Consider the following 15,842-nt stretch of genomic DNA (forward strand, 5'->3'; position numbering starts at 1 on the left):
CTTCGAAGGCTGGCATTAAAAGCCATTTAAAAAAAAAGCATTTTAAGTTGTCTAGACAGACCATGATGCATTGGAGTAGTTTGTGCGGTACATTTAATATTGACACCAGGTTTAAACCAAAGAGGATACGGTTCAAGATTTCTGCCTTATTAAAAAAATTGAAGTAATTATTCACAAAGGTAATTCATTCAAGTCCTGAGCTGAGAATTGTAACGTCTTTAAAAAGGGGATGGTTTTGACTGTTGCCTGAACAGTATTCGTAAAGCAGAGTTTTAAATGTCTTGTATTTCATTATGGTTACACTGTTATATGCACTGCAATATACAAACAAACAGATCTTGAATAAACACACGCGAATGAATTTAAAACCGACCCACGGCAAAACACATAGATTCAGGCAATAATTCTGGTTGTGATCGCAGAAATTACCAACTGATCTACCCATGTTTATGCTTCATGCACACAGGAAGCCGGTTTCTGAACAATTTACTAAACCACTCTAAAAACTCGAGAAGTTAAACGTAAGGTCTAGAGGTTTAAAAGCCTCACATTGATGTTGCATAGGATGGCCCAAGCTTTCTCGTTATTGTTGGATAAGAGTCCGCTATTGTTACAATCTAGAAGGATTTAGCAATCCGGGAAACGCTACTGGGTTCCCGGCCGGGTCTATTCCTGAATGAGTGGCAGTCGGCAGAACCAGGTCCAGCTGAATGGAAAACTACTGCCCATCACGTGCATGCAAACCGGTTTCGATCAGTTCCAAACTGTTGCGTTTCTCGTCCACTTGATTCGCGCGAGTCTTAAAAGAAAAAGGGGAGACGGGTGTATAACACCACACCAAAAATAAATAAATAAATAAATAAAGATATTAAAACATCGCGAATAATGAATGACTTTTTGGTGGCAGTTCTATTCTCTCGGCTCGCTGTATTTCTACCTGAAGCACATGCTTTGCGCTGCATGGGCTTTTTGTTCATTGAGTTGGGACCTTGCAACATTGATTTTAAAACCGAGTAATCAGAAGGGGGGGTTTTGTACAGATCTGCAGTTAACTCTGTATGAACCTAGCATCTCCTTTTCATTGCCCGAGGGAATGGGGGGGGGGGGGAGGTCGACTTTGTTAAAGCAGAGAAAAAAAAATCCATTTTAATTAAGTAACAATAAAACATCAATTACCACCAGGAAAATAACGCGGGGGAAAAAAAATGCAACATTGACAAGGCTGAACCGGGACAAAAATACATGCGATGGGGGGGGGGGGGGGGAATAAATTGAGCGTTTGCACCAGAGGATTTTGTTTAATTTTTTTTGTTGTTGTTTGGACATTATGCAGCACTCCGGCCCAGGTTTTTACAGCAGCCACCGAGCAGGGGGAATGCCGCCCTCGCCCGGAATAGCATAAGGGGGAGGGGGTTTTGGAAACTGCTGGGCACGCGGTTTCCAGGCTCCCCTGGCTGAGGTATCTCAGCCGGCGACCAATCAGCGCGGCCCTTCTTCCGTAAGCAAAACTGGCCAGTCACTCCGGCGGAGGCGCGCGGTGGCGGGGGGGGGGGCGGGTGGGGAGCGACTCCGTGGCTGATTGACACGGCAGGGAAGGCTACCAATTGGCGGGCGGCGGCGGGGGGAGGGACCGGTGGCTGATTGACACTGCAGGGAAGGCTACCAATTGGCCGGCGGCGGAGGGGGGCGAGGGAGGAGGGACCCGTGGCTGATTGACACGGCAGGGAAGGTTACCAATTGGTCGGCAGCGGTGGGGGGAGGGACCGGTGGCTGATTGACACGGCAAGGAAGGCTACCAATTGGCCGGCGGCGGTGGGGGTGGGACCGGTGGCTGATTGACACGGCAGGGAAGGCTACCAATTGGCCGGCGGCGGTGGGGGGGAAGAGGTGGGACCCGTGGCTGATTGACACGGCAGGGAAGGCTACCAATTGGCCGGCGGCGGCCGGTGGGGAGGGGAGGGGAGGGAGAGTGACGGGCAAGCTCGGCCGGCTATTGGCCGGTCCGGCGCCGGAGGTGGGGCCGAGGGCCGCGCCCTTTCCGCTGCCGGGGCGGGGCCAGGGCCGGGGCTGGGGCTGCGTTGTTGCGCGTTGTTGTGCGTTTGTTGCGTGCGCGGACGCGGCGATGGGGTCGCCCCGGGTTTGATGGTTTGACAGGTGCCCGACGCCAAGGCAAGCTCCTTTCCCTCCCCAAAAAAAAGAGCATGTTCGCCAAAAGCAAAGGTTCGGCGGTGCCCTCGGACGGGCAGGCTCGAGAAAAGTAAGTTTTAATGGTGTTTTTGTTGTCTATGCCCATCCAGGAAAAATTCCACCCCCCCCACCAACCACCACCTCTCCCCCTCCCCCCCTCCTCCCTCCCAACCTTCCCCCCCCCCCCCCCCCCCCCCCCCCTCCCTCCCTCCCTCCCTCTCTCCCTCCCCCCCGTTTTTTAACTGGGCTTCCCCGGGGCCGGACAGCGGCCGCCGCAGCAGATCCCGGGGAATTAAATCTCTTTTGGTTACCGTGATGGTTATTATTTGTTTCTTTTTGAGTCGCACAAGCGCTTGTGGGGTTTCCGCTTCTGCAAAGAAACTGAATGAAACATTGTGTCCGGCGGGGCTGGCTTGGGGTGCAGCGCCGCTCGCTGACAAACCCACCACCACCACCAGCAACAACCCACCCCCTCCAACACACACACACACACACACACACACACCCCAGCACCACCACCAGCACCACCAGCTACCCCCCCCCTTGCTCGCTCTCTCTCTCTCTCTCTCTGCATTCCCGCTGTAATAAATGGAAAGCCTGGTAACCGGCTCCTTCTTTTGTGTCTCCTTCGCCCGCAGGTTGGCTCTGTACGTGTACGAATATCTGCTTCATGTCGGGGCACAGAAATCTGCACAGACCTTCCTCTCAGAGGTAACTGCATGTCTCCATTCGCTCCGCTTTAGCCTTTGTTTCTCGGGCGGACAATCTCGCCTCCATTTTGAATTGTGTTAACCTTTTGCCATTTATTGTGGCTACAAAACAAAAAGGAATCTATTCAGCTGACTAGTTCCGAATGCAGCCTGCCCCTCATTCCCCGCTCTCTCTCTCTCTCTCTCTTTTCCCCCCACTTCCCCCTCCCCACCTTCTCCCACTCCCCCCTATTCTGTACTTTTTCTGAGTGTTTGTTTTTTTTATTTTGCAGATACGATGGGAGAAAAATATTACATTAGGAGAACCTCCTGGGTTTTTACACTCCTGGTGGTGGTAAGTAGATAATTTTAAGTGTCCCACATTGGGCTTGTGCAGAGTTCCCATCATCACTCCAAGTGATAAATGTGGATACTTTTTATTTTCTGTTTTCTCTTGGAACTTCTTGGCAACATTGTACCAGAAAGCACAGATAATGGGAATCAACACAAAAGGCTCTAATAGCAACAGGCACCTCTTGATAAAATCGGAAGTTTTGGTGTTGATTTAAACGTTCTTTCGTTACTTATTCGCTGTGGGTTTTTTTTTAAATACTGCTTTCATGGGTTATCTTCAAAATTTTATGTGAGCCATGCAGCCATATGCTGTGATTGCAAGTGTAGATGAGAACGTTTTGCAACGATTGCAGAGACAAATATTACCTGTGTGAATCGCTCCTCTTTCCCCTCCCCCAAGTTACTGTACTGGATAGTGCTTCCAAACTCTAGCTGCTTTGCTGTTGGTTTTAAGATTCAGATGCATCTGTTTATCATGTAGGTTTAAAATTTTTTTAAAACCTCATGCTCTTGGATCTGACGTTACTTTGTTAAAATGGGTAGAAATCCTGGCTGTTTTGGTGGTTTATTAGAACTTGTTGGTTAAGTGGTAAAGTGCACCTTGGAGGTTGAATGCCACCCTGACTGATTCTTTAAAACCTAAGAGGAATGCAACTTCCAATTTTTATCCTCTTTAATGAACACTTTGCCTGTTGCTGCTATGTGGTTCCACAGGTGGTAACAATTTTCCAAGACCTCACCCAAGTCGCTATTTTTCATGTGGGAGTTGGCAAACTATTTAATCATGAATGATATCACAGGTGAAAATAAAAGCAAAAAACTGCGGATGCTGGAAATCCAAAACAAAAATACCTGGAAAAACTCAGCAGGTCTGGCAGCATCTGTGGAGAGGAGCACAGTTAATGTTTCGAGTCCGAATGACCCTTCACACACAGGCGAGTTTGATTGGGTTCTTGCCCAATGCCCACACGTGCCCATTTTCAAGTAGGTGTTAGTGTGTTGAATGGGCACCGTGGCTAAATAATTAATTTCTCCAAAGCCCCCACCCCTGAAAAGACTGTCGTCATTCCCACCCTGCCAGTTGGGGTACAACCCAGTACAGACTGGAGGTTGAAGTTGGAATCTGCATTCTTTGACTCACTTTCACAGCAGAATTACTTTATTGGGATCAGTTTTGCCTGTTGGTTTGTTAGCTATTTGGATAGGGCCACATAGTGGTGGTTTCTCTGCTTTGAGGGCGGGGGGGGGGAAATAGAATTGTTGAATTTTTCAGTGGTGTTTCAATATATTGTCTTAGACAGAAAAACTGAGAGAACTAAAAATTCATTCAGGACTGGATTCAACCCCCAAGTTGCAGTTAAACATCTTGGAGTGAAAAATTGAGAGGCGTCCCCACAATGGTATTCATTTTATTAACTGATTACAGAGCGATGCTGATTGCAGCTTAACAGCCATCCATACAGTCCTGCTGAAACTAAAAGAGGAAATGGCAGCTGTTTAGGGATGTATGGGGGTGGGAAAGATACAGGGGAATTTCATACTGGACATACTTAAAGTGGATTGTGAGTTCCATACCATACACTTGACTGACATCTACATTAGACTGTGATGTGTAAGACTATCTTCTGAATAAACAGATTGTTGATGTGGAGCAATTTGTTTCTGTGTAACCCCTGTCACAGAATTAAAGTGTTGATAAACATTTATTTATTAGTGTACTTGCATTTGTACATTTTATATGTAAAATTTTGGCCAGCCTTCAGTTATTTACAGTAATTGGCCTGCTTGTATCAGTCACTGTGGGCTGGATGCTAAGGTGCCGGAAGGAAGTCCAGCAGATCATCTTCAACCATTTTCCACTCTCAACCTTCCAGTCACCACCTCTCCATCACTCTTCTTGGGCAGGGCATCTGCTTTTGCTTGGCACCGCTATACCATACTATTTAGTCTTGGCTGCATAACAAACCAAACTTGGGGCCCATATCTTCATAGGGATTGATTTACTGGTGCTGAATATCAGGCAGTACAAACAATACCACCCCCTCACCCCCATCACAAAAGGATCAATTACTTCACTGGTTATGTGTAAATTGGAATGTAATAAGTCATCCAACGCCCTTATATGCAGAAGTTACTTAACAGAAGTCAACAATGGAACCATATTTGATTGCCCCCCCCCCCCCCCCCCCCCCCCCCCCCCCCCCCCCCAGCCAAAGAGTGTAGAAGCCAATTCTACCACATCAGTTGCTATAGCAGCTGATATTGATCAAATTAGCATTGAACTTCAGATCTTCTAGTCTGCATGGATGTGTATTCTCTCTGTTAAACTGTCTTTCAGGATCGACGATGACTCACTTCCACTTTGGTTCAGTGGGTTCTGAGATGGCTGATAAGTCCAATGTGTGATCTGCAGACTCGCCAACATATGGGGCAGGTGGTGCTTGAAGGGCTGGGTAGATGAGTTGTTTTTGAGTTTTGTGCGCCCCCTCTGACACCTTCACTTTGCTGTAGCACGTTCCTGGTGAAGTCTCGCGATGTGTCTGGTGCCTTCCTGAATGAACCTTCTTCATTTTGGTTGGTGACAAGTCAGAGACCCCCATGAGTCGGTGGGGATGCCTAACCTTTTCAGGGATGCTTTGAGGACATTTCCACTGTCCTTCTGGGAGTCTCCTGCTGCAACCGAGCTCCAAGTAGAGCAGTTCAAGAGTTTGGTATCAGGCACATGAACTACATGTCCTGCCCAATGAAGCTGGTTTTGAGTGATTAGCACCTTGAGACTAAACAAGTTGGCTTGGATGAGGATGCTGTTGCTGGACCACCTTCCTTGTCACTGGATTTGGAGAATCTTGTGAAGGCACCACTGGTGGTACTTTTCCAGTGTTTTGATGTGCTGTGGGTTGTTCAACTCTCCATATAAGCATATAAGCAAAGATAGGTAGGAAAATAAGTTTTGAAGAGGGCATTGGGTGCCTGCAAAGGGACATAGGTTAAGTGAGTGGGCAAAAACTTGGCAGATGTGAGAAAATGTGAACTTGTCCACTATGGCAAGAAGAATGGAAAAGTAGCATGTTATTTAAATGGAAAGAGATTCCGAACTCTGAAGTACAGAGGGACCTGGGTGTCCTGATACTTGAACCAGGAAAAGTTAATATGAAGGTACTTCAAGTCATTAGGAAGGCAGATGGAATGTTGTCGTTTATTGCAAAGGGAATGGTGTAGAGAAGCAGGTATGTTTTGCTACAGTTGTACAGGGCATTGGTGAGGTCTTGAGTACTGTGTACAGTTTTGGCTTCCTTGTTTAAGGAAGGATATGAATGCGTTAGAAGCAGTTCAGAGAAGGTACACTCGATTGATACCCGGGGTGGAGGGAATTATCTTATGAGGAAATGTTGGACAGGCTGGGCCTGTATCCATTAGAGTTTAGAAGAATGAGAGGTAATCTTATTGAAACATATAAGACTCTTAAGGGACTTGACAGGGTGGATGCTGAAAGGAGGTTTCCCCTTGTGGGAGAGACTAGAATTAGGACGAATAGTTTAAAAATAAGGGGTCCCCTGTTTAAAATGGAGATGATAAGAAATTTTTTTCTCTTGAGGATTGTGAATCTTTGGAGCCCTCTTTCCCACCTTGGTGGAGGCAGGGTCAGTGAGTATTTTTAAGGCAGATGGATTCTTGATTAATAAGGGAGTCAAAGGCTATTGAGGGCAGGTAGAATGTGAAGTTGAGGCCACAATGGGTACTGCTGCTTCTAATTTGTATGTTTGTATGTGGAAGCACGGGGATCACTGCTGCCTGGTAAGCCATGACTTTAGTGTTGGGTTTGAGATCCTGGCCCTGAAATACTCATCCTCAGTCGTCTGAAGGCTGAGCTGGCACATTATCGGCACACAACCCAGTAAACTGTTGGAGAGGGCGCAAAATTCTATTTTAGTCTCCCATTTTCTCTCTCTCTTCAATAAAAGCCTCTCTTGAGGGGGCTTCAGTGATGATGGGAAAGTTGATACAGATTTGTATTGCCTTGTAGTTGAATGTGCAAAGTGTGTCATTTTGATATTGCTCTCTTTGTAACATTTGAACAGCCCGTTGTTTGTCTGGATTTTTCTTTTTGGAGAGTCTGTGGTATAACTATTGAACTGTTTGTTCACCCCCTCAATTCTAAACTCAGTGATTTTCTTTGGCCCTTCTGTGTGTTGTTAAAAAGCTCAAGTCTTCAGTGGGGCAAAGATTGTGAAGCCTAGTAACTAATTTAGCTGTTTGTGTATTGTACTAATAAATATCATACGGATTCATCTACTGATAGAAGCCAGAAGGTGTACTTATTTATTCTGTTTTTTTCTAAGTTTGCTACTGATTAGTCCACTTAGTTTTATAGAAGTGATTGACTTAAAATTGTGCTGAAGCTAATCCCAGCTGAACAGCACCTAATGTTTGGAACCTGTAGGATTTCTATATAGATTTTATCATCTTTTTGGACTTAATTGAATCTAATTATGTACTGTGCATAATTGTGAGAATCTCATGATCATATTTTACTTGCATTTAATAGGAACCTTTATACCAGAATCTTTTAAGTGTACAAAAAATCTATTGACAGGCTAAGCACTGATACAAGGTGCAATAGCAGCACAAAGCATGCATGTTTAGTCTCAAACTCCCTCCATAACATCACTGTGTGTGTGTGTATATACTTACACCACATGGACTGCAGCGGTTCAAGAAGGCGGCTCACCAACACCATCTTAAGGGCAATTAGGGATGGGCAATAAATGCTGGCCTAGCCAGTGACACCCACATTCCATAAATAAACTTTTAAAAAAAAATGTGCCTCGCACCCCCACCCCACCTTCATCAGTCACTGGGATCTCATCTGCAGTGCTATGGGAGGGAGTTGGGTGAAGGTGGTAAGGTTTGCCTGATGTTCCATGTCCAATGAGCAAGCTGAAAGACCACATAGGCCTGGGAGCAATGTTTAATATTTTTAGTGATTAAGCACTTCTAACCTTCCTGAAAGATGGTTAGGTTTGATACACTGTTCAGTGTGAGATTGAGCCATATAGATTAGGTTCAATCTGCATTTGTGCTAATGTTGGCCTAAGCAGTAGGGTGCTATAGTTGTCCTCGGTGACTCCAGGCTAGGGTGGGGTAGAACCAGCTAGAGTTAGTTATTGTTATGCATTAACTCCTGCTGGCAGGGTGTCTGTTGAATGGAGGCAAATGTAAAGGGACATTAGAGCTTTCAATAAAATACCAGGAGAAGTAGAAAAGTTGGTAGTAGAAACAGGACTGAAACCTATATATAAAGCAACAGAAGGCGACTTCTAGACTAATGTCAGGTAAAAAGTAATTAGAATGGTCTTCTAGCTAAGTGGTGGTAGTGAAAGCTTGGGAGTCATTCAAGGGGCAGCCAGTTGGGAGATTGTAGGCTTTATGGTTGAACTGAATGGTGCAAATGACTGTCTTCTGTGTTTATCTGATTGTGTGTTTGTGAAGTGGGTAAGGGTAAGATGGGGTTTTGTGAAGGATAAGATGAAGTTTATATGACACATAGCTGTAGTGGAGTAGCTTGCTACCACTGTTAGATGGACTATCTAGTCTTTTAGAAGATACTGGTGCCTGTGAAATTGTACCTCTATGAATGTGTGCCATCTGAGAGGATTGGAATTTCTGACAAAAAGGTGGTGTGTGGAAATCAGCTTTATTTATCACGTTTACAATAACCTGTCCCTAATTATTAATTAAGAATTCTCACAAGTAGGCCTGTTTAAGATAAAGCAGGATTTTGGTTTGATGGCTGTGAATTATATATAGTACAAGTTGGAGAGCTGTCAACGGGACACTAATTATATGGAATAATGACTGACTAGTTTGCAAATTTACGGGTTCAGTCAGGTAAATGTTTTAGTTGAGCACCTGCAGGTACAGGCTTGGGGTGGAACCTGGGGATTTGTGAATGTGCAGCAGACAGTATGAATGGAACTGAGCAAATGCCTTGAGAGAAGTTATGGGTTGGAATTGTAACTTGTTTCCTAGCAGTTAGTATTTACAGTCAAGTCCTATGAGCATAAATTTATTTAATTGTTACTTGGCCTAAAAGTAATATTACTTTTTTTTTTAGCTCTGTCATTTTGTTGTAAATGTTATGAACTGAGTTGCATTCTGTTCAATCTGCTTTTTCAAGCTGTGAATTTATTAACTACTACTTAAAAATCGTAGCTGTTCTTGTGGCTTTGCTGCCAGTATACATCCTGTATTTATATAGCTTATCATTGAGAGTAGTGTATTCTCTTGAGCACTGTGCATTGCAGCCTAATGATCTTTGTGAACAGAACACTGTTTTGCATGTGCATGCCTGGGGTATATTATCTTTTGCATTGAGCGTAAGAGAAATAGTAACACAACCTTTTTTTCCTCCCCCAGTGTATTTTGGGACCTTTACTGTGCAGCTCCTGAAAGGCGAGACACATGTGAACATTCGAGTGAAGCAAAAGCCTTCCATGATTATGTGAGTTTTTTTTAAATTCCTGTGAATTAGGTTTAAATAATTCTGTTGGGTACAGAGAGAATGGCTGCCAAATGGAGTGTCATTTCTGAAATTGACAGTGATGCTCATTTGCAGATACTTAGCTTTTTTGCAGGAGGGAAGAATTTTATTGTTTATAAAACCTGTATGAAATACAGATCTTACAGGAATTTACTGGTTTATAGTTTGAAATGATTGATTGTGGCTTTCTAGCCTAAATGAATATTGGTTGACTGGTAAGAGATTTTGGTTTGGCTTTGTTGGGTGCTGCCAGTCTCTGATGGCGCTGCTGCGTTATAACTAAGCAAATGAAAGAAGGTTTGAGAAAGATTTTGTGATAAAATTGTGTACTTTTGTTCTTTTAAAATAAAGATTTCTAAGGTATTTGAGTTACATTTGGGCATGTTGTAGTTTGACATAAACCTTGAATTCTGGTCTGTTCATAGGAAAGATCATTTGCCACTGTTGCCTTTTGGTTATTGTCGTTACTCTGTACTGGTACATATCGTTTTCAGCAGGTTCCGGGAGCATGTCAGTGCAGCGAAAGCATCCAGGATAAACCTGTGTTGTATCTAAGATCCAGCATTGAAACTTTCAGTAGAGATTGATAGAGGTTGGAGATTGATCTGCATTATTGAAGAACAATCTATGGAAATGTGTTTCTTACAGAATGGAAATAATTCTCGTGCATATCAAAAATATAGTTTTAAAATAGATCCCGTGATGAAAAAGAAAATGGAAACTTCTATAATTTGACAACCTAGCAGAGAGATTTTTTTTGAAGGCACTTGGCGATTGTGAATTGAGCTCAAATGAGATGCGTATTGGAGCAGAGTTTGTAACAGATTGTTAGTTTGCTTTGCTCTTCTTCCCTGCTGAATGGCTGTTTTTGTTGATGGGTTCGACTGGCTGGTGACACATGCTCTGCATAGTTAATACTTGAGCGCTGGGATGCCTTGACTTAGTATGTCAGCGATAGTGAATGATAAATAGTACAAGCTGCTTCCTCAGTGTAAAGCTTGTGCTACAAGAGCAAGCTGCCTTTGTGGGAGTCATTTATTTTGGAAAATTATCATGTTGGTGTGTGTATGGCTGTCTCAAAAATTAATTTGTTTCACTTACAGCTGTACTTTAAATGGCTGGGTCAGAACAGATGCTTACGTAGACAGAAGTTTTTTAAAATAAAAATAATAACCAACTTGAGGCCCAGAATACACAGGATATCTGCTAACAGATGTTGTGATATTGTGATGCTGTTTAGTAGGTTAGGCCTGGTCATCGTACTGCCATGACTGTTTGGTGTGCTCTGTAGCTCAATGATAACTGTTGGTATGTCTCTTGTTCAACTCTTGAGTCGGGCTCTGTTCTCTCATCTGCTTGCTAATGGAACATGAAGTAAAGTCAGTGTGCCTGTGTAAGAGTGAGAGCTGCACCTTCCCAGCGTCACTATGCTAGAGCCTAGAAAATTTATAACCCTGGCATGAGGCTTTATTTGTTGGCCAAGTGACAACAACCTGTTTATGATTAACTGAACTGCAGGTGGAACTGAGCAGTTGGAGCCAGGCTAAAGTGACCGGTTGAGTAACGATAGTTTACCAAACTTGTTGGAAAAGGTGTTGAAGCATATATGGCGTATAATGTCACATATGTGCGGCAACACATGAGAAAAATGCAGTTTGACATTATTAATTCTCTTTTTTTTGATTTTGTATGTAGCCTATGCAGGGACTCCATCAGTGGGACAAAACTGTACATCTTTCATTTCTTGTGTTTTATAAATTTAATTTGTTACCCAAGTAAAAAGTGGATAAAAAGTTGAAGGTGTTATAGAACTCTAGGCTACACTAAGTTTCAGTGCATTCATTGCTAAAGTTGTTCATGTAAATCACAATTTACCTGCAAGTTTTGCCAAGTTCTCTGTTTAGTCTGCTGTAACTATCGGATGACCTATAAAGGGTAGCTATCGTGGAAATGTGTTTCTTTGCAATACAATAGTTCCGAGGTGAATAGTTTTGAATGTAAAAGTCGGCAATTACGGACAAGACTTCAATTTTGAGCAAAAAAAAGCGTTAGGTTAATAGAATCTTGTCTTGAGTCTCAGTAGCTCATTGCCTAAATGCATTGGTTTTGTGGTATTGAGGAATACTGACCTGGAAGATGTTGGCTTCATTTCTCTTAGGTAGCTGTTCATCAGAACCAGGACAATTATGACAGAACAATTATTTCCAATGCTCCTTGGAATCTTTTTGCCCCAAAGTTAGACTTCCCTGTATGTAAAACAAGCATGTCTAGTGCCTGAACTTGAATATGGTTCGTTCAGATCTTTCCTAATTACTTAGTTTTTAAATTAAGACCTTACTTGGTATTGTACAAAGTCAAACCAGAAGCTTCCAGCCTTAATCGTGAGTTAACTGCTTTTAATTGAAGTAGCAGTTAGGGCGTTAAAATTGGCTACCCACCTCTGGATTTTAGCACCGTAAAATCAACTCCTGTTATAGTAATTCCTACTGGAAATGGGATATTGGGTTAGAGCAGGATTGGACTTGGCCATGATACTGGTCTCATTGCCTAGGCATCTGAATTAAAAAATGGCCACTTGGATGATTAGTTGCCTAAAGAAGAGGGGGGAATATTGGGAAGAAATGGGTCAACTTCCAGAACTGGAAGATCATTGCTCAGTGTTCATGCCCAATGTTGATCAGCTTTCTTTACCAAAGCTTATATAATGCTGGTGTGGTTACCGTCACAACCCTTTGGCCAGTGATTCTGTAGGAAGACCAGAAGGCATCTTTACATTGCCCATAGACGGTCCAGAGAGCAGCTGTTATTGTAATAAAAGTTCACTGAAGGCTGGAACCCTGGGATTCAGTTGTGAATAAAGTTTTCAATGGCAGCTTGCCAGATCCATGAAAATGTGACTTTTCAATGATTTTGAATGTTTATGGATTGGATAATTTATAATAGAATGCAATTAAAACTGTATTGTGCCTCTATCATTGATAGCACTTCTCACATGTTAGTGTGCCCAAAGGGATTATAGGTTTGCATCATGTATGTCTACTTGGAGGTAGATTACATCATAGAGCATCTATGTCTACAGTTGAATAGGATGCTTACATTCTCTCTCAAGGTTTTTTTTAAGTGATTTGAGAGCAAAATACTGAGTGCTGAAAATCTGAAACAAAAACAGAAAATGCTAGATATACTCAGCAGGTCAAGCAGCATCCATGGAGAGAAATGGAGTTAAATGTCTCAGGTATGTGACCTGTTTCCAGAACCATTCATGAAAAGTCTCAGACCTGCAACATTGACTCTGTTTCCATCCATAGATGCTGCCTGACCTACTGAGCACTTCAGAATTTTCTGTTTTATTTCTTAGGTGATTGCCTATTTCAGGCATCCAGAACCACTGTCCAAGATCTCATTATGCCACTGACCTAATAGTTAAAATCTGGTTACATGAATTAATATCACAAGCACCAGCTAAATGTTTTATGTGAATTTTCAATGGCTTGTATACATCTGTTTATGAATTGATATTATAACGTGTGTACCAAATTTCCGTTGCAAGAGATTTCCTGTTTTGCTTTCTCTGAGACCACAAAATTGGGACCCAACAGCAGCTCCAGCTTAAAGGGCTTTGCTCAGCAGAAGTCAGTACATTACCCAAGTGCTTATTCTTGTTGGTGTCGATGGACTTTTTGACTGTGGGCACAGCAGCAGAGATGGTCTTCACCGAATCTATATGAGCATTTTCTGGCAGGGATCACTGGATCATGATTAAGGACAAGAATCTATCTTAATTTTGTGGGGTTTTTTTGCCTCTGGCCTGGGAACTTAAAGCGAATCATCCTAATAGCCGTACCCACAGAGATTTACTTGACTGAGATTTGAATTTGAGATGCTATGGATTGGGTGATGTAGTACCTTATTGGATGGTGTTTACCTGCTTCCATTGGAAGAGATGCAATTAACAGAGGTTTATCACCACTTTGTCCTTTTTGCAGTAATTGTGTGTAACTGTCCCATGTTGTGGCAAGTTACAGCAATTTGTGATGCACGTGATGTCAATCTAACTGCACTGCTCTGCTGTTCTTGTGTAGATTACTGATAGTTAGAATTGGTGTTTAATATACCCGTTTCACCAGAGCAATCATTTGGTTGAAAATTGGAATGTGCAATTATGTTCTTTTTCTTGCTGCCAACCCCAAAGCCATTGACTTGAGCTTGGGGCGTAGCTACACAACTCCAGACTTGTTCTGGTCTAAGGGTGTATTCGTAAACTATGATCACAGGCAGTGACTGTCAGCAGGCTATGGAACAATGAGAACACAATGGTTGAGCCTAGGCCTGGCTTGCTGGTTATCTGCATGCAATCTCTTCCTGCATGTGTCACTAGAGCCGGAACTTGGATTTTAGTTGCCATCGGCAACTCTGAGGTTGTTCTATCAGTGGAACCGTCATGCTGATGCCCAGCTGAGATCGGATAAATAAGGACATTGTTTGTCAAACTGTGGACTTTGCAGGTCTTTCACTTAGCTCTGGTGCACTTACCAACTGTGCAGCATCGCAGAGCTCTAGTTTGGCTTGGAATAGTTTTCTGTTTGAGTTCTACTCATTGTGGGTGCTCCTGATGTAATACATTCTGTAACATGCACCAACTATACCATTACTCTTGTAAGGAGTATGTAATTGAATGTTTGAGTTTCTGAGGTTTGAGCTTCATTTTGTGGAAGGAATGTTTTAACCATAATGACTAGAAATGGGCCAGTTAGTTGCTGAGGTTTAATTTGTCATAGAGATGAGACGGGTGACCGCCAAGTTGACTTTGCATTGTTTTGAATCATTGGACACAGTTCATTAAAAATTACTTTAAAAAATTAGTGAAAATGATGGACTAGTTCGCTGGTTATAATTCATTTTCATTGTGCGTTAATGTGCAATATTACCAAAATGTTCTGTTAGAATGCTTGTAAGTTTCCTTGTCTCTGTACCGCTTGGGGTTTAATTAAAAAAAAAACTGTATATAGTGACCAAGTGGGAGTTTTATTTTGAATGTAAAATTGTAGCATTTAAAAACTTGTCCTCCACTAGTTGATAGCCTCCTGCCACTTATCCGATGTGTTCGAGCAGCAGCTATCACAGGGTTAGAAGCAGGTAGAATTTCCTCGTCTCCCTTTTCTACCCGATCTTGAAGATTGCTCAGTCCCACAAGACTGCAGCACTTGTATATCTCAGCCAAGGGGACCTCATTCTATGTGAGCCTTACTAGACATTATTGACAGGCTGTTTGACTGTGGAAGGTATTCCACTTGAATCTTTATGTTGTTATCATTCAACATCACACATGTATATTCAAGTGGCGGCTGTTAAATTTCCTTTTTCTTAACTCCTTGTTGCTGAGGCCAATTTTAATGACTCTGTTATCGCTCTGACTGAGTTCAGCTAACTTGACACAAACGCAGGAGTTAAACACGGGGCCTCCTGCTCTGCGCTTCATCGCTTATATCTGTGACACTGGGAGAGCTTTGGGATCAATTTTTCAGAGAGGCTTCTGTCATGAAAACTTGACTCTAGAAATTTCTAATGTAGGGAACATATACTAGGTAGGTGTGTGTAAGGATTGTTGAAACATTAATGAATGTAACCAGGGAATAGCATGGTGCCTGCATCCTGCAGAGCATTGGAAGGAACTGAGAGCAAATGGAGAAGAATGAACCCTTCAGGTTCCATAACCCTGTATTTCAGTGGGCTGAAGTCATGGCTGAGCAGCATTTTATACACATCAGATTAAGTTGACTTAAACATATTTGCAGGTTTTAGTAAAATTAAAAAGGAAGTATGATATGAATGTTGGAACTGTATTATGGGCTAATTAACATTTGGAAAGAGTGAGGTCAGGTTAATGTTTTACCCTTTGAAAAAAGGGGAGGAATTCTGCCAAATTTGTTTGTGCAGATTTGAGTACTGATCCTAGGCAATGATGCAACATCAGTAGTGGGCTGCACTGTCCACTTCTATGACTGCATCACCTAAAGCCGAAGGTTTGGTTGTACTGATGTAAAAGACAATGAATGGCCAAACTGTTCCAG

The 15,842-nt window shown here is 42.8% G+C and overlaps 1 protein-coding gene across 10 annotated transcripts in view; it reads left to right on the plus strand.

Moving 5' to 3' along the window:
- Positions 1-2,083: 2,083 nt before the first annotated feature.
- The window catches only part of LOC121289032 (single-stranded DNA-binding protein 3), a 154,817-nt gene continuing 141,058 nt past the window's right edge, over positions 2,084-15,842 (plus strand). For 4 of the 10 annotated variants that reach the window (XM_041207944.1, XM_041207942.1, XM_041207950.1 and 1 more), the window contains exons 1-4: positions 2,086-2,257; positions 2,826-2,898; positions 3,170-3,231; positions 9,648-9,732. In XM_041207944.1, the coding sequence (XP_041063878.1) occupies positions 2,202-2,257; positions 2,826-2,898; positions 3,170-3,231; positions 9,648-9,732 (276 nt within the window). In that variant the 5' untranslated portion in view covers positions 2,086-2,201. Of the gene's footprint in view, positions 2,258-2,825; positions 2,899-3,169; positions 3,232-9,647; positions 9,733-15,842 lie in introns of all 10 variants that reach the window. The other 6 variants (XM_041207946.1, XM_041207943.1, XM_041207951.1 and 3 more) reach the window with 3 other exon arrangements.

Source organism: Carcharodon carcharias, chromosome 16 (genome assembly GCF_017639515.1).
Source record: "Carcharodon carcharias isolate sCarCar2 chromosome 16, sCarCar2.pri, whole genome shotgun sequence".
NCBI classification, from domain to species: domain Eukaryota; kingdom Metazoa; phylum Chordata; class Chondrichthyes; order Lamniformes; family Lamnidae; genus Carcharodon; species Carcharodon carcharias.